The following is a 22,279-nucleotide window of genomic DNA, read 5'->3' on the forward strand; positions in this document are numbered from 1 at the left end:
GACCTTGCATGCTACAGGTGTCGAACTAACAGGCGTATAGTTACCCGGATTGCTTTTTTTTCCTTTCTTAAAAATAGGAACTATGTTAGCAATTCTCCAATCATACGGTACAACCCCTGAGTTTACAGATTCATTAAAAATGCTTGCTAATGGGCTTGCAATTTCATGTGCCAATTCCTTTAATATTTTTGGGTGAAGATTATTTGGGCCGCCCGATTTAGTCCTATTAAGCTGTTCGAATTTCGCTTCTACCTCAGATATGGTAATATCTACCTCCATATCCTCATTCCCATTTGTCATGCTACCATTATCCCTAAGATCCTCATTAGCCTTATTAAAGACTGAGGCAAAGTATTTGTTTAGATATTGGGCCATGCCTAGATTATCCCTAACCTCTACTCCATCCTCAGTGTTTAGCGGTCCCACTTCTTCTTTCTTTGTTTTCTTCTTATTTATATGGCTATAGAACCTTTTACCATTGGTTTTAATTCCCTTTGCAAGGTCCAACTCTACTTGACTTTTATCCTGTCTCACTTTATCCCTACATGTTCTGACCTCAATAAGGTAGCTTTCTTTGCTGATCCCTCCCATCTTCCATTCCCTGTATGCTTTCTGCTTTTCCATAATCACCTCTTTGAGATGCTTGCTCATCCAGCTTGGTGTACAACTCCTGCCTATGATTTTTTTCCCCTTTCTTGGGATGCTGGCTTCCGATAGCTTCTGCAGCTTTGACTTAAAGTAATCCCAGGCCTCCTCTGCCTTTAGATCCATAAATTCTTCAGTCCAATCCACTTCCCTAACTAATTTCCTTAATTTTTGAAAGTCAGTCCTTTTGAAATCAAAAACCCTAGTTGCAGATTTATTTTTATGTATCCTTCCGTTCAGTTTGAACTGAGTTAGCTCATGATCACTTGAACCAAGGTTGTCCCATACAACCATTTCTTCTATGAGGTCTTCACTACTCACCAAAACCAAATCTAAAATGGCATCCCCTCTAGTCAGTTCAGCAACTACTTGATGAAGGAATCCATCAGCTATCGCATCTAGGAAAATCTGAGCCCTATTATTATTACTAGCACTTGTCCTCCAGTCTATATCTGGGAAGTTAAATTCTCCCATGATCACGCAGTTTCCATTAGTATTTACTTCATTAAAAACATTAAAGAGGGCTCTATCCATATCCAAATCAGATCTCGGCTGTCTATAGCACACCCCAAGCACTATCACAGGGGAGGCTCTAGTAGTTTTCTTCCCCAGTGTGATTTTTCCTCAGACTGACTCTGTCTTATCCATTCCATCCCTTCTTATTTCTTTACATTCTACCTCATCATTGATATATAATGCTACTCCACCACCTTTACCTTTATTTCTGTCTTTCCTAAACAGCACATATATATATCTTCAATAGCTGTAGTCCAGTCATGACTTCTATTCCACCATGTTTCTGTTATCCCTATATGTTGCTCTCTTTCAGGGGTTTATCTGTGAAAACTACTTCCATCATTCCCTTACCACATAGCACTTGGGGTGTACCTGGCAATATTTTCTGGGTGGCATATGCCTGGTCCAGGGGCTTTCTGTCACCAGATTCCTAAAGTCTATAAAACTATCCCTAGCCAGAGTTAAGGAATTTCCTCCACTTAAGGGTCAAGGATTGCTTTGGGGGTTAGATGTGTTATGTATTTGACCACTCTATTAGGATGTTAAGGTGGAAGAGCACTTGAGCCCAGAAACAGAGGGGCAGAAGGTTGCCTTATAGTAAATGTGCACTAGAACCACTGCTTTGATGCCAAACAGTAGAGGTGCACCAGAACACCCGTGCCTCAATGTATCTGAGACACTCTGGTAATTGGAACTTCTACCTTGGCACATCATCATAAAGCAGAAGAGGCATCAATGCCTTGGTCTAAATATATTAGCGCCAGGGAAAAGAGGAACTCTGGTGAGTAACTACCTCTGCCTAGTTTCAGAGTAACAGCCGTGTTAGTCTGTATTCGCAAAAAGAGAAGGAGTACTTGTGGCACCTTAGAGACTAACCAATTTATTTGAGCATAAGCTTTCGTGAGCTACAGCTCACTCTCCTTACAATGTGTATGATAACCAAGTTGGGCCATTTCCAGCACAAATCCAGGTTTACACACACACACACACACACACACACACACACACACACACACACACACACACACACACACACACACACACACACACACACACACACACACACACACACACACACACACACACACACACACCCCCCCCCCCCCCCCCCCCGCCCAGCTGGTAATAGCTTATCTAAAGTGACCACTCTCCTTACAATGTGTATGATAATCAAGGTGGGCCATTTCCAGCACAAATCCAGGGTTTAACAAGAACGTTGGGGGGGAGTGTTAGGAAAAAACAAAGGTAAATAGGTTACCTTGCATAATGACTTAGCCACTCCCAGTCTCTATTCAAGCCTAAGTTAATTGTATCCAATTTGCAAATGAATTCCAATTCAACAGTTTCTCGCTGGAGTCTGGATTTGAATTTTTTTTGTTGAAGAATTGCAACTTTCATGTCTGTAATCGCGTGACCAGAGAGATTGAAGTGTTCTCCGACTGGTTTATGAATGTTATAATTCTTGACATCTGATTTGTGTCCATTTATTCTTTTACGTAGAGACTGTCCAGTTTGACCAATGTACATGGTAGAGGGGCATTGCTGGCACATGATGGCATATATCACAGTGGCATATATCACCTGCACATCCACCAATGTGATATATGCCATCATGTGCCAGCAATGCCCCTCTGCCATGTACATTGGTCAAACTGGACAGTCTCTACGTAAAAGAATAAATGGACACAAATCAGATGTCAAGAATTATAACATTCATAAACCAGTCGGAGAACACTTCAATCTCTCTGGTCACGCGATTACAGACATGAAAGTTGCAATTCTTCAATAAAAAAAAATTCAAATCCAGACTCCAGCGAGAAACTGTTGAATTGGAATTCATTTGCAAATTGGATACAATTAACTTAGGCTTGAATAGAGACTGGGAGTGGCTAAGTCATTATGCAAGGTAACCTATTTCCCCTTGTTTTTTCCTAACACCCCCCCCCCCCCGACGTTCTTGTTAAACCCTGGATTTGTGCTGGAAATGGCCCACCTTGATTATCATACACATTGTAAGGAGAGTGGTCACTTTAGATAAGCTATTGCCAGCAGGAGAGTGGGGTGGGGGAGGTATTTTTTCATGCTTTGTGTGTATAAAAGATCTTCTACACTTTCCACAGTATGCATCTGATGAAGTGAGCTGTAGCTCACGAAAGCTTATGCTCAAATAAATTGGTTAGTCTCTAAGGTGCCACAAGTACTCCTTTTCTTTTTACCTCTGCCTAGACTCAGCAACAGCATGTAGTGGAAGTAACCTTAAGTATACTACCTCTGCCTCAAAACCCCAGCAACAGGCAGGAGGGGCACATTGACGTATCTACCTCAACACATTGGCACCACACAGAAGAGGCACTCCAATGCTTTGTCATCTCTACCTCAACGCTGGTGCCATACAAGAGAGGCATCCTGGTTCACTGGTTTCAGATGAAGAAGTGCATCTGCCTCAGAATAATCACACTGATGTGATGAAGCAGTTTGGTGCATCTGCCTCCACCTCCTTGCACAACTACTTTGATACACTAGTGCTTTGACCTCTCTGTGTTGGCACCATGAATCTGATGTGCCTTGCTGCCAAGGGGACATGGAGTTGCATATGTGCACCGCTGTCACAGAGATGGTGTGTCTCATTGAATCAGAGCTGTAGAGATGAAATATTCCGGAGTTGTAGCACTATAGCCATAGCATCTCGAAATTAAGTGACCTAGTGCCTAGCCATTGGCATTCAAGCACCATGAAAGGGAGGTGCTGCAGTGCTGGGCATCACTGCAAGAAGGATTTGATGCCCCTCTTATCTCTAGATGCCAAGTTTCTGTCCAGGTTCTCTTGGTACTCAGGGAAGGGAAGTTGTTTTGTTGCATCAGCAATAACTTGGGTCCTTTAGTGTTCTGATGTGGGGTGACACTTCATTTATACTTCTTTCTCACTTTTCCTTTGCCCCTGAGGTACAAACTCTTCATAAGGCAGAGTGTTATGATGATGCTTGCCAGATCAATTTTGATTCTGCATCATGTTTCTGTTAGCTCACAATCCAGAACATTGAACTTTTCCACCATTCAATATTAAGAACTGCTCAGAACCTGGGCATAACACCCGTGGGGAGAGGCTTGAATAATCCCACTGACAATACCTTCTCTAATGGCCTGTGTTGGAACATGAACTAAGCAGCTCAACACATTAGTGTGTAGCTTAGGATCTGTTGTTGGACTTCACCAGCTAGGTTATTCATAGATTATAAGGTCAGAAGGGGCCAAGTATTGCATTAACCATTTTGGCCACAGCATTGCATGTTCAGCTGATGATTATCCACCATGATTCCAAGTCTTTTTTTTTTTTTTTCCTCACCGTCACTGCTTCCCAAAATAGTGTCTCTCGTCTTGTAAGCATGGCCTGTGTTCTGTGTTCCGAGATATATGACCTTACATTTATCCATATTGAAATGCACGTTATTTGCTTGCACCCAGTTTACCAAGCAATCCAGATTATGCTGTATGTTTCCTTCAAGGACATGGATTAAAAAAAAAAATTGTTAGATATCATAGAGCCAACAACCAGTCACTGCAGGACCCCACTAGAAACACACGCACTCAATGACTCCCATTCACATTTGGAGACCTATCAGATAGATAATTTTTAATCTATTTAATGTGTCATGTTGATTTCATATCATTCTAGTTTCTTAATCAAAATGTTGTATACCACCAAGTCAAATGCCTTACACAAGTCTTAAGTATATTACATCAACTCTATTACCTTTATCAATAAAATATGTAATCTCATCTAAAAAAGATATCAAAATAGATTGACAGGATTTAATTTCCATAAACTAGTGTTGATTGGCATTAATTGCCCACCTTTAATTCTTTATTGAATCCCTTGTCACCCGTTCTATTGTTTTGCTCAAGACTGATGTCAGGCTGGGACAGCCTATAATTACCCATGTCATACCATTTGCCCTTTTAAAATATTAGCATAATTTTAGTTTTCTTCCAGATCTCTGGAACTTCCCCAGTGTTCCAAGACTTGTTGAAAATCAAGATTAATGGTAGAGACAGCTTCTCTTAAAACGCTTTTGAATGCAAGTTATCTGGACTGCTGATTTTAAAATATTAAGCTTTCATAGCTGCTATTTGACTTCTCTTTAGTTGGAATGGAAAGTATTTTATCATCATCCTCATATGATATGAATGGATCATCTGGCTTTTTCCCAAATACAGAACAGAAATATTTATTGAAAACTTCTGCATTTTCTTCACTGTTGACAGTTCTACCATCTAGTAATGGACCAATGCCATTGTTAAACATTTCCCCCCACAATATACTTTAAAAACCCTTATTGTTCTTAACTCACTGGCCACAGATTTCTGCTTGTGTCCTCCTCCTTCTGCCATTGCAGTGGCTGTGAGCTTTAGTGCAACATTCCTGGAATTAGTGCAGCTCATGTTGAAAGTCATTTCCCCAGATGAGATAGTCTTGAGGATCACTGTTGAATATGTTAACATATACAAGTATAATTCACTGATGTTCTTGTCAGTCTAGGATTTGACCACCTGAACAAAAACGTTTAGTTCACTTTGTGTCTCTCTCAGATTGCTTTGTTCTGCTTTTCTGACAGCAGCTGAGCTGTCCCAGAAGGAACTACTTTGGGGAGTGAACGCCACAGGCACTCTCACCTACAGGAGGAGCTCAAGAATTCTTTCCAAGCTGGACATCAGCAGTTCCATATAGCCAGCTAAGATGGCTGTGTTCTTTTTACACTCCAAATTTTAAGGCAGTTTTACTCTAGATACTGTTGGTTTTTGGTTTTGTTTTTTTTTGTTTTTTAAACACTCCTGGTTTAAATTTCTTCCTAGTGCGAGCTGCCTTACCTTTTCCCGTGTTCTGATTCATTGATGATGTGGGATCCATATTAGATTTGCCTTGGAGCAAACACACCTGCCAGGTCATGGGGCATAGACATTTATCTAAAGTGCCAGCCTACTGAGCTTCCATTTAAAGATGACACAGCAGTGGGATTTCTCCATCCCTACTGATATACAAGTTGTGAAGCAAGGGCTCTGTGGAGCAGGTGTTTCCCCACTAAGTGTAGCAATATCATCCAGCTCCTACTTTGTCAAGGCAGAAGTGCTCTGTTGAACCTCAGCTTACTTAGCAGTACCTTTCTACTTGTTTATTATGAAACATTCCTTGACATCCTTCTCTTATAGTAGGAATCCTATCTATATGGCATATTTTCAAGAATGGAAATAATTGTACTGTAATCATGGCCTGCTCATAAGTTCCTGGTGTGCTGTGGTTCACCACTATCATGCCAGGTGTACCACTCCTACGTAAGCACTTGATCTTAGCCACCTCTGCCCAGGGAGCTGAGCCACTTCTTCTGCAGCCTCTCTGGCTAGCTCCAATTTTGCAACAGTGATTGTTCCTTCCAGTACTTAAGGTTTCTTATTTCAAAGAGCTATCCCAGTCTCCCTTTCATATATGTAGGTCACAAACTGGCCTTGGTACAATGAACCCTGCATTTGTTCCTTAAAACGTGGGAATGCCTAGTGGCAAAATGTTAGAGGGTATAGCCAAAATCACTGTCTGATTCCCCTTTTCTTATCTCCAGTTATTGAAGTCTGCTTGCTTATACTTTGAATCTGTGGTTTGGTCCAGAGACTACTACATGTAGGTCATCCTTAGGAAATGCTTATCCCCATTGCCTGTCAGATGCCAGCCTTTGAAACACCTTATTGACTTTGTGTTGGAATAGCAGATCCAGAAAATCCAGCTTGGTGGCCTCATTCCATCTGTTTATTCTTGCAGTCCACTCAAAATGGTTGATATGATTGGCCAGACCTCTGCCATCCCTGTTGTACGCTTCAAGCATGAATATGAGCTGTGGTGGTTCTACACCTCAATTATCATGTCTGTTTTTCTTCTCAGATATAGCAAAGACTTGAATTGTCAGGGTTACTCACTTCCAGTGCCAAGTAGCTGTCTGACACCTTCCTCACTCCTAACTTCTGCCTGCCAAATTAACCATTTGAGCTCTCTGTCATACCACTGGGAATGTAATGGGATCCCACCTGTATCACTTGGATAATCATTGCCCCTTCATGAGGTCTGGAGAACTGCCCTACACTCAGTAGTGTTCAAAGTGCATGCCTCAACAAGCCCTAGATGCTTCAATTATTAAGGCTGTCGCACTTGGTGAGTCCTAAATCGCACTCCAACTGCTGAAACAACTACCCTTTTCCCAGTACAACCCAGACACCCTGCCTTTGACCCAATCTAACAAAAGTCCTGATCCAAAAGTCCTGATCCAGTGGAAAGACTCCCATTGACTTCAATAGGTTTGGATTAGGCCTTAAGTGTCCTTCCATCTGACATAAAACATTCCACTTCTGGTGACCTCTAATTCTCCTCATCAAAAAAAGAACCCACTGCTGATTTAAGATTGTTCAGCTGATTCTTAACATTACTTTGTAATTCTGCTTCTTTTAAGATATCTTCACATACGATTCTTGGTTTCCTACTCATTTGACCTTAGATTTGGGGATTCTATTTTAAATTGGTGTGTTGCTTTCAAAGCTTTTGTATGTCCATCTTTGAAATGATCTTCATATAGTGAATGCTGGAGAAGTCACATTTGTAGTTGTAGACGTTTGTAAGGGAGCTTTTGCATGACCTAAACATAAGGAAAGGTACCGCTAAAAAGGAAGGAGCATTGTTCGATATCTCTCTGAAACATATCCCAGATTTCTTCTAAATGATGAATTCAGGAAAAAGGGGAATAATTTGACATACTGCATGTATGTATCTTATAACAAAATGTATTGTTGATCATTTGAAATATACAAAACAAAAATAACCATCTTCTGTCTCTATTTCTGGTTCTACTTAGTTCAAGGCTCACTTAAGACAAGAGCTTCATTTTTTGCCATAGTGCCACATTAGATCAAACAGTTCTGCTACTCAGCTCTATTATAGTTGTCAGCCCCCTTGTTGGATTCTCTTGTGTTGGAAGAACAGTCAGATTCTTCACTCAGATCATGCATCCTTGAATCTAGCTACTAGGCTTCTGAGTTTTTCATTTCAAGATCTGAACATTGCCTAGGCATTCTTACAGATTATTTAGGGAAGACAGAAACTTTCCATTCAAACTCTTCAATAATAATGGAAAGAAATTTTCTGAGAAGTGGAAGACCAGCTCACTGAATCCTTTTCGCTCTCTTTTAATAGAGATTTTGGCTTGTGTCTTGTTTTTTAACCAGCACAGGCATACAGTTCACTTTTTTAGATGCTCATATAGAGTGTATACACAGCACTCAGTGCATCTGAAATTTTTCTTGAAATGTTCATTTCTACATTTCAATAGGTCAAAAGATTGTGGATCTATGGGGGAAAGTACCCTTTCAGAAAACTCCAGTTACTGGTGAGTAACCTTCCCTTTTAGTCCCATTGACACCTTTGCGTCATGTAACCATCATAAAATATCTGGTAAAGAGTCATCGTTTTCCAGCACCGAACCAGGAATTTTATTAGAAAAAAAGGAAAACAGAATTGTCCCTCAAGCTAATTTTCTAAAGTATCTGTTTTTCTCTCTTTCTACTTCATTGTAGATCTTTTGCCCAAACCTTCTTTTGCGTCTCTACTACGGTTGTAAAGAAACAGATGCATGCTCTCACAATTTAGGATCTGAATTTTACTAATACAATATGTGCCAGGATGATGGGAGTTAAACCTTTAATGGCAATATATTCTTCTCAGACTTACTCTGAATATTTTGGTGGAGGTGTACTTAATATCAGCAAAGAAATCTGCCCTGAGCAATCTCATTTCATTGTGTCTCAGGATAAATACAGATATACTTTATTTGAAGAACATAACTTACAGCATACTTTGCATTGTAATGGTCACATACTGTAAGGACTGGTTCCTCAGAGGTTCTTGTCAACTGCTGGAAATGGCCCATCTTGATTATCACTACAAAGGGCTTTTTTTCCTCTTCTCTCCTGCTGGTAATAGCTCACCTTAAGTGATCACTCTCGTTACAGTGTGTATGGTAACACCCATTGTTTCATGTTCTCTGTGTATATAAATCTCCCCTCTGTATTTTTCACTGAATGCATCCGATGAAGTGAGCTGTAGCTCACGAAAGCTTATGCTCAAATAAATTTGTTAGTCTCTAAGGTGCCACAAGTCCTCCTTTTCTTTTTGTAGATACAGACTAACACAGCTGCTATTCTGAAACCTGTCATTGTTCTCATATAAAATGATACTGTGAATGAATTTTCATTGAATAGATCAGGAAATATATTTACTTTGAATTTTATGTGAGCTTTGTGTTGTTTAAATTTACAGTTATGCAAGTGTGCCTTTAGTGTTATGCTGTTATAAATTGAAAAAAAGTTATAAAACGTTGCTATGTAGAACACGTTTTTTCATTTAAACTTTTGGTTAACATGAACGAAGAGTGTTCCTGTGATTTCTTCATTAATTGCAATATTTTTTTTTCTTCCAGCTAACCACATGTACAATACTTTATGGAATCTCATGGGATGCAGTCTGAGAAACTGGGCTTCTTTAACCACACAGAGCAGTGTAGACAGGCTGCTGTTCCTTTCAACACAACTATCACAGGCTTCAGGGTTAAGATTGCTGTTACTCTCTCCTCCTTGCTTTGGCACAAAAAGCACACTGAGGGTGTTTTATTGCGGGTTTGCCTAAAGGTAGATTAGATTAATTATTACTATGTAATGCAAGTTAAAGCAAATAACGCTTAGCTAGGTGTATGAAAAAGGTGCTGCCTTTTTGGATTTATAAGAAAATGCCTGTCAATCATGATGAAATGCAATCAACTTTCCTCATATCAATGAGAGAAAAGGACTGTATTCCCTTTGGAGAGGATATTTATATCAAAATCAGTACACAAACCTGAGCAGAGAAGGAAGATATCTCAAAATGAGAAGAACTGAAATTTCTTTGAAGACTCTGAGTTGTGCTCTTGAACACTGCAGAAGTAGCTTAAAAATGAAGCCGTATACTCACTTGAACTTCAGTGCCTTCACTGCAGAGCTCTTAACAGCGTTAATGCTAATCACCCATAATAGAGTGGATCAAAGTGTTAAACACTTTTCATTATGCTTTACAAATACTGATTCAGAAAGTGTGTAAAGGGATGGGGACAACAAGCATTTAATCTATGCATTTTTGCCAAGCCATACTGAATTATTTTACTATTAGAGGCATTAGAAACTAACTACAAAAGAACCAAGTCTGGAAGCATATTTCGGGGGTACATGATTTCTGTAATTGTATAACATATTGCCTTACCGTTTTAAGTGATAACGTACATTAAGTTAATAGACATTTAAGAAATGTATGCACTGTTTGAAATATAAATTATTCTTAGAACACTTTTAATGGGTGTTGCATTGCCCTTTTAGTGCCTTATTTTGAGATAATTGTATTATTGCCATGTCAATAAGCGTAGAAATCTCAAAAACCTGTTCTGCATCAGTAGTTTTTACTGAACTTTAATTGGTTTAAAGTATTGTAGATGCTAGATGCATTTCCTAAATTGAATACAATCTTTGAATGAAAACTCCTGTTACAAAGAAAGAATTCTTATTCATAAGACAAGAGATTTCCAGAAAATGCAAAAAGCATGTAACAGAGAAACAACAACAATACACCCATGAAACTTTTAAAACTCCAGATATTTCAGGAATTAAAGTATAAATGTTGTTAAACTCTTGCTTTGTAGCAGGGATACATTCATGGTATGGACAGTATGGTTTTATTTTTATTTTTTTAACCAAATACCTCCTCAGTAATTTATAATGGCTTTGCAGTTGTGTATTAAATAAGAAGCACTGGAAAACTGATTCGTCCTCAGGACGATTTGCATGTTTCAAGTGGTATTGAAAGCCGCACTGATGGATATGTAATAATAAACATATCTGTTATTAATATGGTAATGACTCTGTGCTCATTCAATGAGAAATAAAAGTAATTTATGGAAGGACCCTTTTGAAAATGACTGGTATGGTGTTTTTGCCTGACTAAAGTGCACATTTCTTTGAGCGCCTAAAAAATTTGCTATGAAGTATGACGAGTATGTCAAAACATGATTTCAGTTTCTCTTAGTTTAAAAATGGTTGCATCTGTTTAATTTGCTGCAAGAAGTTGGTACAGTGTATATTTGTAACAGTGTTTATGCGACTGAAGACTTTATTGGTTTGCTACATGAACAAGTAAATACCATAGTAAAACATTCTTGATTTTCAGCTAAAGAAATCTTGAGTTGTAACAGTGGTAAATAGATTTCAAGAACTGTTTCTGGTAACCTAATAATTACTTAATACTTTGTTGTTAAAAAACAAAAAAAATCTTTAACTATGTTTTCGGTTATAATTGTAGCATGACTAATAGTAAAATTCTGCTAAACTTTATTATTAGTGTGTATGTGTTGCAGTAGCATCTAGGGTCACCAGTCAAAGATCAGGAGCCCATTGTGCTAGCCACTATACAAACATTCAGAAAAAGCTAGTCCCTGCCTTAAAGAGCTACAGATGAGGTTATGGCAACTCAGTGGGTGGACTGGACTCTCATTAATCTTACATACCTCTGATGCCTCTTTTATTTTGCAAAAAGAAAAGGAGTACTTGTGGCACCTTAGAGACTAACCAATTTATTTGAGCATGAGCTTTCGTGAGCTACAGCTCACTTCATCAGATACATACCGTGGAAACTGCAGCAGACTTTATATATAAAGTCTGCTGCAGTTTCCACGGTATGTATCTGATGAAGTGAGCTGTTTCCACGGTATGTATCTGATGAAGTGAGCTGTAGCTCACGAAAGCTCATGCTCAAATAAATTGGTTAGTCTCTAAGGTGCCACAAGTACTCCTTTTCTTTTTGCGAATACAGACTAACACGGCTGTTACTCTGAAACCTGTCATCTTTTATTTTGAAGAGCCATACAATAATTAACAACACAGCATCCCTACTCCAAGTAGTTTACAGTCTAATTCAACCCCCTCGATACAAGCCACGAGAAACAATTTAGAAGGTGGTGGTAAGAAGTTGGTGTGGAAGCTTAGCACTGGGAAGTTTCACAAAAAGAATGTATTTTAACTAGTGATACATGATTAACAGATGAGAAGTGAGATAATGCTTCAAGAGTAAAGAGAAGATGGTATTGAAACTGAGAATGAGGTGAAACTAAGGGAGCAGCTGGAAGAAAATTGGGAAAAGGAAAAAAAATCAAAAACAAGACACCGTCATTCAATTCTCCCCTGAAATAGATTTATCCATGTCTATAATTGGCCTAAATCAGAAAAATACACTTGAAACTTTTTTTAAATAAGGGGTTTATTTAGTTAGAACTTGCATGCATGTATGCACAAACAAATCCAAACCTACCCCTCTTCTCCTACTCAACCCCCACCGTCACAAAGTAAAGTAAACTGATCAAATTTAGATTACCTTGCTTCAGAAATGCACATCATAAAAGGTATTTGATAAAATTTGACTGACAGGACAGGCATTTCCTCCCTCTTTGGGGCCTATGGGGTCAGGTAAATCTGGAGAGCTGGGTTATTTTTCGTGTTGGTTTCCCAATTCCATTGTGTAGGACTGAATTTTTGTACTTGAGGGTTAGAACCCTGCTGCTGAATCATACCTCATTGCAAGAACAATGTCATACCCCACTCAGAGTACAAGTGTGTCGAAGGCCTGAAAAAGATACATAACATAATGTTAAAGGTAGAGAGTGACTTGGAAAATAGGGTATGATTGTGAAGCAACGGATAGGCTTCATAGAATGCTTAACCACTATAAAAATGTTAATATGTGCCTGCACTAAAATGCTACATTTCTTTTTATTCTGGTTTTACTTGGAGAAGAAGAAAAAGATCTAATGAAGTGTAAATTTACTTTGATTTGTATGTCTGGGGTATGTTCCAACCAAATAAAGTCTAGATGTGCAAATTACAATTTATGTGCTGGTATGTAGACATTGGTAATTGTTTACTGTGTGCTGTATATATGAAGGGGCAGAAGTACTTTGAATGACATACCCAGACAAATATTTTCACTCTCAAAAAATCTTGACTTTGACTCTACAATGTGTGAGCTATCATTAAATATTTACTAAACATCAACTGTACCATTATGGAAGAAGGCATGAAACTCTATTTATTACTGCTGTATCTTTTTACCTGTTCATACCATCTTAAGGCAACTCAAATACTTTTGATGCCATTAAAGTTCCATTATCCTATAAGGATATTTTATCCATATGAATTTTAATACAGTGCAAAGAGTAAATATGAGATCTGAACATTTCAGAACTACAGTTAGGGGATGGTATAAATAAACATAGCTCCACCGCTGTCGGTGGAGCTATCCTGATATATACCTGTTGAGATTCTGAAGAGACCAGTTACCAGACTCATTCTGACCAATAATAGGCAGGTTTTCATTGTGGACTCTATCTCCTTTCTCCCCTCATCCTATGTCCTCTCGCTGCAGAAGGCAGCACATGCTGCCTTAGCAGGAGTAGGATGCTGTGACCAGTTCCATGTCTTCATGAACCTCTCCCTCTTCAAATCATCCTGGTCCCTGATGAAGGAAGCAGAAAAAGAAACCTCATTTATGGGTAAACTGGAGCAAAACCACCTAAATGGAAGGACCGATATCTCCAGGGAATGGGAGGAGTGCTAAAGAAATTCCTATGGACCTAACAGCAACAAACTAAGATGTAGAAGCACGTGCCTCAAAAAACTACTTAGCCCTGGTGGTCTCTGCCATCCAGAAGGATAAGTGAATGGCAGAAGAGACGTTCTTTTACAAGAATCCCCCTGTCAACGAATCTATGGTCTTCAGCATCCCTCCGTGGCAAGGAACCATTTGGTTCCCTCATCAACACACAGGAAATATTCAGATACATGTTACTTCAGTGGATAGAAAAAAGTGACTCTTAGAACACTGATTGTGATCAGCTGCAGGTCAATGCCATATCCCCAGTAAGAAAGGGATTAACTGTCTCTTCTCCCTTTGCAGAAGTGCTCAGGAGAGGAGCTAAAACGAAGGCAGCTGGAGACCCAGAAGCATGAGTATGGCTGGAAGCCAAGATCAGTGGAATGGAGACAACTGAGAGTTGGATAGAGGTCAGCAAGCACATTCTTTAGCGACAATATTGCATGGATGTTACTGAAGGCTAAGTTGCAGATCTGCTTGGAAACTGGAAAAAAAAAAAGAGGAGGTGGGTAGGGCAGGGGCGTTATTGAAATTTTATTTTGACACTTTTCTCTTCTTACACTTCTGAGCTTGTTAAATGACTGAAAATAAAGTGGGGGAGGAAGAAAATATTTTTAAAAAAAGCTTTAGGATATATTCTACCTTTATAATAAGGCTTTCTTAAAACAAAAAATGGGGGGTTCTTTTTCTCTGCCTTCTAGTTAAGGAGACCAGACAGCAAGTGTGAAAAAACGGGACAGGGGCTTGGGTGTGTGTGTAAATAGGAGCCCATATAAGAAAAAGGCCCAAAATCGGGACATCTGGTCACCCTACTGCTGGTTCTGAGCCTTTTCTATGCACTTGCTTTTCATTTTCAAGTTTTTCTCTGTAACTCTGCCCCCTGGACCTGTCCTTGGCCTTAGCAAGAGCGACTGCTGGGACTCCCGTGCCATCGCTTGCTGCCAGCTGCTGCGGCTCTAAGGAAAAGGCTAAGAATCCCCCAAACGATCGAACCCCAGGAAAGAAGAGCCCAGGAGCCCGACCGCTCTTGGCATGCCGGGAGGTGGCCCCCTGCCTGCAAGGTAGCAGCGCAGAGAAGTAATCGGGGGGGGAATAGGGTGATTTTTGAGTCGGCCGCGGGGACTGGGCTCGTGAAGGCGGAACGCGGCCACCGCGGCCCGATCGACAGTGTGCGCGCAGCCACCGGGTGGGGGGGGGCGTGGCGGCTCCCAAGCCCCAGGCAGGCGCCAGGCGCCGCAGCGGGGAGCACGACCACGTGACGGGAAGCCCCGGCGCCTCTTCCGGAGCTGCGCGCGCCGCTTTCCCCACCGTTTCCGGCGCCTGGGTTCCGCTTGCGGCGTCATCGTGAGGGGCCGGTTTGAATGAGACCCTGAGGGTGGGACGCGCCGGAGCCGCTGCCCGCTGACTGACGTCTCCTCCCCGCTTCGGGACACGCCGCCCGCCCGCCGCCATGCCGCTTTTCTCAGGTGAGCCGGGCCCCTCCCGCGCTGGCCGGTGTTGGGCCTCTCCTGGGTGCGCGAGCGGGCGCGCCTGGGGGGCTCGGGGTCTCCCGCCTTCGGGGCAGCACGGACCAGGCTCCCTAACGGCTCGTGGGCGGTGACCGGGCCGCCGGAATTACCGAGCGACTGAACGGACGCAGCTCGGGCCCCGCGTGGGGCGCTCCCGCCTCTCCCCGGTGGGTCGTTGCTTCAGTTATTTAATAGCGCCGTGCAGCGCCAGGAAATGCTCCTAGGGCGGATCCCGGACAGGGGCGGCCCCCACCCCCGTGGGACCCACTTGCTAGACCTCGGCTCAGCGTGAGCCATTGTAGACAAGCAGCAGCTATCAGGCTTTGAGCCAGATGTGCCGCCACTTTATAGTAAACTCGTCTAATCACATGTCCCTGTTTTCCTGATGAGAGTATCGTGTGGGACAGTGTCAAAAATGCAAACAAATCATGTCTGCTGCATTCTGTAAACACCAGAGAGGAGTCTGATGTTATAGGTATTAGTTTTGTGCTCATCAACGTCTCCTGGAGGTTGGGGAGAGGGGCATGGTGTGCACTACAAAAGCAAGCACTGGAGCAATGAATGGTCTGCTGTGTCAGTACCTGTGTCTGCTGTGGGGGGGCGGGGTGTGTATATACAGAGAATTTAAAAGCCTTTGATACTGATTTTACCTATTTGTCTAAACACACTGGTGTTCACCAAAACAAGAAATAATTGTACACTCACTCTTCCTAATGTAGGCCCATCAGCCTGTACTTTTTTTTTTTTTAGCTGCACTGTATTCTAGCTAATGCTAGAGAAGTTGCAATTTAGCACAATTGCATCTCCTCCTACCCATCCCTGTTTCCACTAAGAAAAGTTACTGGCAAAAGCTGTAACAGCTGGAAACTTCCACTCTCTGGTGGCTCTCTTCAGGGAGTTGTTGCTGGTGTGTGTGCATTTCACAGTTCAGCCTTCCCAGGCCTGTCAGAACATTTCAGTGCTTGGCCAATGAACTTAAAATGGCACTGTGAATTTATCTATCTCCCTGCAACCTGAACTGTGGTTTTGCAAATTGGGGCCTTGTTTGGAGTTGGTGAATATGGCTTCTCAAACTCATTTAAACAATCCATTGTTTCTATTCTGCATGGCCAACGCATCATTACTGCTCTCCCCGCAGCCCCCCAATGCTTTTTCAATAGATAGCCTGACTTCCGTTTTAGTTTGTATAATCTTTGCTTGAATTAGTTTATTTCCTTATCAGCAGCACTGATATTAGGCACTAGCTAATGAGTTGTATGTTGGAAAATGCTGGACATTTCTATTATGATATGTAAACTCATGGAAAAACTTTGTACAGTGTATTTCTATGGATACTAAGTTTTTAAAGATAGTTGTGTCCGAGATTATAAGGTTTATTGTCTTGCAGTATAGTTAATGTTCAGATTGGATTCTCGTGCAATTGATTATTAGCATGGTTTACATAAGAGCTGTCTTTTTTTGTACTCCAAAACCTTCTCTGTTTGAACAAATTGCAAAAATGATTGGAAACTGCCTCTTCAAGAATGAACACTCTGACTGTAATGCTCTGCTTAAGGCTACTTATTTGTCATGACAAACAAGTAGGAGAAGTCATGGCTTCATGGCAAAAAACAAATCACAAATGTATAGAAAAAATACAGAAGGACAGGCAAATCATGCTCTTTTTACAGATTGTCTGTGTGGAAAAAATTGTTTAAAATCACCCCCTGGTCATTTTCCCATAGTCTGCTATCCTGGACCTATAGGATGACCTGACAGCAAGTGTGAAAAATTGGGACAGGGGATGCAGGGTAATAGGAGCCTATATAAGAAAAAGAACCAAAAATCGGGACTGTCCCTATAAAATCGGGACATCTGGTCACCCCATATATAAATGATGGAAGATCCTTTATTAAATCACAGTTGCTTTATCCTATATTGAAAAACCCTAACTTGCTGGTTTGACAGGGACAAACATTGCCGTAACTGATAGCCAAAACAATTTTGCTATCATAAATTTGCCTGATAGTGTAGCCTCATTATAAGCAATGCTGTGTTTCAGTGTTTTCAATGAAGCAGTAACATTTTGAAATAACTTTTAGAAATATATAACAGCATTTGATGTAACGCACTGGCTGAAGATTTGCAACACTGCTGGAAAACCATGCTTTTTCTCTGCCATGGGTCAGTGACAGATTAGTCTAGCAACAGTTGCTATGCCATGCATGGATTCCAGCTCTGCTGCTAAGGAGTCAATATGTAATTGACTGTAGCTGCAGGACATTCCTATTATGTCCAACTACACTGAGCTAAAATCATTTTGTGACTGTACTGTACCAGCAGTAAGGCATTTAACAATGGTTGTGGTGTAACTGGGGCTAGATAGAGCAAAATAGTTTGTCTGGGTACATATTTGACGTGCAGTATGCATTTTCATGTAAATAACCTTTGCCACCAGAAGTATTAGTTTTGTTTTGGAAGAACATAGGGTTATCCCACACAGAATTATAATAACTGACCCATGATTGATAATAGTTGCAATCAGCATGGTCCATAGATTGCGGGAATTAAATTTCTAATGACTTCTTAAGATTGGACAGAGAAATAGTTTTGCTTGGTTTTATTGTGAAAACATGAATCTTGAATAATTTTTTCAAACTTGTTGATAGCCAACCTGAAACTGAACATATGGTGGGGCGCCCAAGGTCAGTCTTCGGTAAAATATTATATACTCATAGTTAATTCTAGAAACTAAATAAGCTCATGTGGGAGAGAATGAGCCACATGTGTAATGCATTGTTTTTGCAGTGAACGTAAAATGGGGGAAAGAGAAATTTGATGGTGTAGAGTTGAATACTGATGAACCTCCAATGGTGTTCAAGGCTCAGCTTTTCGCATTGACTGGAGTTCAGCCAGACAGACAGAAAGTTGTGGTGAAAGGAGGAGCTCTAAAGGTAGAAATCACCAATAACTTCCTTTTATTTGTCTAATTCTGTTTAGTGTTTAATCAACAGTAAGAATATATTTTACAAATGTATAAATGTGACCATGAACAGTTCAAAAAACGCATAGTATGATGTGTTGATGCTGTAGGTCTGTTGCTTGTTACTGGAAAATGTTTTGCAAAATATGGGTTGATTAATTGGTGGTCAACACAAACCAAAAGGAGTACTTGTGGCACCTTAGAGAGTAACAAATTTATTTGAGCATAAGCTTTTGTGAGCTACAGCTCACTTCATCGGATGCGTGTAGTGGAAAATACAGTGGGGAGATTTTATACACAGAGAACATGAAACAATGGGTGTTACCATACACACTGTAACAAGAGTGATTTGAGCTATTACCAGCAGGAGAGCTGGGGGCGGGAGGGGAACCTTTTGTAGTGATAATCAAGGTGGGCCATTTCCAGCAGTTGACAAGAACCTGTGAGGAACAGTTTGGGGAGGTGTGTCCGTCCCCTCCCTCCCCCTCCCCCCGCTAGTAATAGCTCACCTTACCTGATCACTCTTGTTACAGTGTGAATGGTAACACCCATTGTTTCATGTTCTGTGTGTGTAAAATCTCCCCACTGTATTTTCCGCTACATGCATCTGATGAAGTGAGCTGTAGCTCACGGAAGCTTATGCTCAGATAAATTTGCTAGTCTCTAAGGTGCCACAAGTACTCCTTTTCTTTTTGCAGATACAGACTAACACGGCTGCTACTCTGAAACACAAACCAGTATTTCAAAACCTTTCCCCACCCCTTTGTACAAAGATAGTCTCTTGATATTTTCGTTAAGAAATTAACAGAACTTGAACAGTACTTTCTGCTCGGTTAAGAATTTTATCTTGTTTCTGCACTGCAGGCCAGTGAAAACAATCCAGAACAGACAATGTATCTCTGCCATACACTTTTTATGCCAATGTGACTTAATTTGGTCAATTTGCCTTTTTTCCCTTCCTTCTGAAACAGATACTTGAGCTGACTAGTTGTAAAACTATCAAGAGCCATCTAGAAAAGAGTACCTTGCTGTTTTTAGTATAGATTGACACAAGATTGGAAAAAGAATAGTCTCTAGTAAAGTGTTCGCAAAAAGAAAAAGAGTACTTGTGGCACCTTAGAGACTAACCAAGTAAAGTGTTAACACTGCTATAATGTGCTGTTCAGAGACAAATGACTGATGTTGGTGAAAGCGTCAGTTAGCCTTTTGAGTCTTCTAAAATGTCTTCTACTGTAAGACAGTAACACAGTCCTTTTCTTCCCTTCAAACATAGGATGATGAGTGGGGCAACATCAAAATCAAGAACGTAAGTATCCTCAAAAATTCACTTGCATATAGGTAAATGGCTTAAAACTTGTCCGTTTTATTATAGTGATGGTCTTTTTAAGAGTCTCTCATTACTTCCATCATAAGTGGGGTGATAGTCTTATGACTTGCAGGAAAAAATAGGAACGCCATTGTGAATAATGAGAGATAACAGTAATCAAAATTGTCATAGGCTTTGTTTTGTAACCACAGTGGCTTCTAGATTTTCTGTTTTTAGACTAAATAACAATTTTAGGATGTAGTTGTCTTACCCAAGCATATTTTTAAAAATCTCCACACTGGGTCTTCTAACATTTGTTCTCTGGGAATATGGTGGAGAACTTCGTGAGCTAGGACCTGTGGGGAAATGACACTCTCTTCCTGATACTTTGAGAATTTTTTATTGCATTTTACATTGATAGCTGCTACTCACTCAATTGCTCTCCTAGGATAGTTTCTCCGGTATAGGGTCTGTACTACTTTCACCAGCCTCAATGATGAGGCTTATCTGCTGTTTTTCCAATCCCTGGGGTAATGCAAGAGATTCTTGTGATTTTGTTGTTGTTGCTGTTGGTTTCCCTGGAGCCTGCTAGCACTTTTTTACTCAACATATCCATGTTGTTTATCTGATATTCTGCCTGACCAGCGAAAGGCAGAGGTTGCTCCTGAGCTCTCCCTGATGGTTCTCTTCTTTCTTGCAGGAACTTGGTAGTTCTTTTCTCTTAGGGCATGGCTACATCTGAAACTTCAAAGTGCTGCCGCAGGAGTGCTTTGAAGTGTGAGTGTGGTCACGCGCCAGCGCTGGGAGCACTGGGGCACTGTTTACACTGGCGCTTTACAGTGCTGTAACTTGCTGCGCTCAGGGGTGTGTTTTTTCACACACCTGAGCGAGAACGCTGCAGCGCTATAAAGTGCCAGTGTGGCCGTAGCCTGAGATTCAGCAGTAGTCTGGTAGGGAAGGGATCTTTAATGAACAGACAGGGGAAAGTTGCTTGATTCCCCTAGCCTGGGGGTATTTCACTTATTATGAAGTATCAGCAGGGTGGTGCAGTAGATCAAAGAGCTGTGGCAAAGGCATTCGCATACTATTGTGCTGAGGGCTAGATAGGTAAAATTCTGGTCTCGCACGGTGCACCAGGTGCTGATAGTCTTCCTCCAATAATCTAACCACACTTTGGGATATTGTAAGGAATTTATACTGCTTGGGGTGAGTCTCTGGGTACTTATTACTCATTTTTTGATATACCCCTTTCACCACCAGCGTCATACTTTCAAACACTGACCTGTTGGTCAAAGGGGAAGGAAATGTCTATGGTGTGGAGCCACCCAGGTTGTCACGATGGCAAGTTCCTTTTGCACATACTGGCCCAGGAAAGGTCATAGCACCAGTACCTTTCTCCCTGGACTGTCCACCTCTTGTTCTCTGGGCAATACTGTGGAGCATCCCCAACCCATTTTTCCCTCATACCTATGCCATATTGGCCACCCTAGATCAAATATTTCTCACTTCCTCAAATAGCCCCCCCTGTCCTCAGAGGTGGCATCTCCCTTGTTCCCCTCCTCTTAGTATACCCATCCCAAGAGAACACACAGGTCCAAAACCCACAAGCCAGCTTTCACGGTAGTAAATTCAACAAGATCCTTCTCAAAGTCCCCCAAATCCTTAGCCAAAGAAGGGTGAATTTCTTTCTATTCAGAGTAGTCTGAACTTGAATAATTAGCAACTTTTGCACACACACGTGGAGATTCTAGTAAACTTTATTTTATCCTTTCAAATCTGAACGTAGTTCTGGCTCCTAACTTCTTGAAGCCCAAGATCAGAGAAAAGGAGGATAAAGTAGTTTCCCTTGTATACTACTGGAGTATGAAAGACTTTTGACTTGAAAGGGTCAAAAACGGAGGGAGTTTTCATTTAAAGATATTCTGTGGTTCATTAATTTTTTAGTCATAATTGGAACCTGATGTTAATTAAAGCTGTTTAGTAGAAAGATCTTGGCTACTGACTGATATAGCGTCCAGGCCAAATGGAAACTTGCTTAAAAATACTAAGAAATTTTTCCTATTGTGCATTTTCTACTTAATTATGAAGTTGGTAGTACTGTTTAGAGATTAATGAACTAAAAGCCTTTTCTTAGTTTTCATGAAGGAAGGGTGATTCAGTAATTCAATATAAATATAAAAGAATAAAGCGGTAGATTCACTTCATTTTTTTTTCCATTGGTTAGATTTGTCTTTAGAAACAATAATACAGTATGAAATAGACATTGTAAGAGAGAGCTGTTTGTTTATCTCCAATAGGAGATATCTGAAATTACTAAATTTTAGAGGTATGCAGATTTCTACCTTTCTTGCTCTTGTATTTTATGGATGTTCCTTAATGTGTCTGATTATATTTGCTGTGTTTACAGGGGATGACCTTATTAATGATGGGCTCTGCAGAGGCACTCCCTGAGGAACCGGTAGCTCGACCTGTCTTTGTAGAAGACATGACAGAGGAGCAGTTAGCCTCAGCTGTAAGCATATTTTGTACTTCAGATTCCTGTTATGTTTTGGATAACAGCACTTTTCAGTGTATTTATAATGTTTGTTTAAA

The 22,279-nt window shown here is 40.7% G+C and overlaps 2 protein-coding genes across 3 annotated transcripts in view; both read left to right on the top strand.

The window, feature by feature from the left end:
• ROCK1 (Rho associated coiled-coil containing protein kinase 1) overlaps nt 1–11,173 on the top strand; it is a 185,600-nt gene extending 174,427 nt beyond the window's left edge. Inside the window, exons 33-34 of one of the 2 annotated variants that reach the window (XM_077810386.1) lie at nt 8,522–8,578; nt 9,668–11,173. In XM_077810386.1, coding sequence (XP_077666512.1) covers nt 8,522–8,578; nt 9,668–9,671 — 61 coding nt within the window. In that variant the 3' untranslated portion in view covers nt 9,672–11,173. The remainder of the gene's footprint in view (nt 1–8,521; nt 8,579–9,667) is intronic. The other variant, XM_077810387.1, reaches the window with a different exon arrangement.
• Nucleotides 11,174–15,199: 4,026 nt separating this feature from the next.
• The window catches only part of USP14 (ubiquitin specific peptidase 14), a 35,903-nt gene continuing 28,823 nt past the window's right edge, over nt 15,200–22,279 (top strand). Inside the window, exons 1-4 of the mRNA XM_077810388.1 lie at nt 15,200–15,377; nt 18,207–18,352; nt 19,655–19,687; nt 22,095–22,199. Of these exons, the coding sequence (XP_077666514.1) occupies nt 15,362–15,377; nt 18,207–18,352; nt 19,655–19,687; nt 22,095–22,199 (300 nt within the window). The 5' untranslated portion in view covers nt 15,200–15,361. The remainder of the gene's footprint in view (nt 15,378–18,206; nt 18,353–19,654; nt 19,688–22,094; nt 22,200–22,279) is intronic.

Source organism: Eretmochelys imbricata, chromosome 2 (assembly GCF_965152235.1).
Source record: "Eretmochelys imbricata isolate rEreImb1 chromosome 2, rEreImb1.hap1, whole genome shotgun sequence".
Taxonomy (NCBI): Eukaryota; Metazoa; Chordata; order Testudines; family Cheloniidae; genus Eretmochelys; species Eretmochelys imbricata.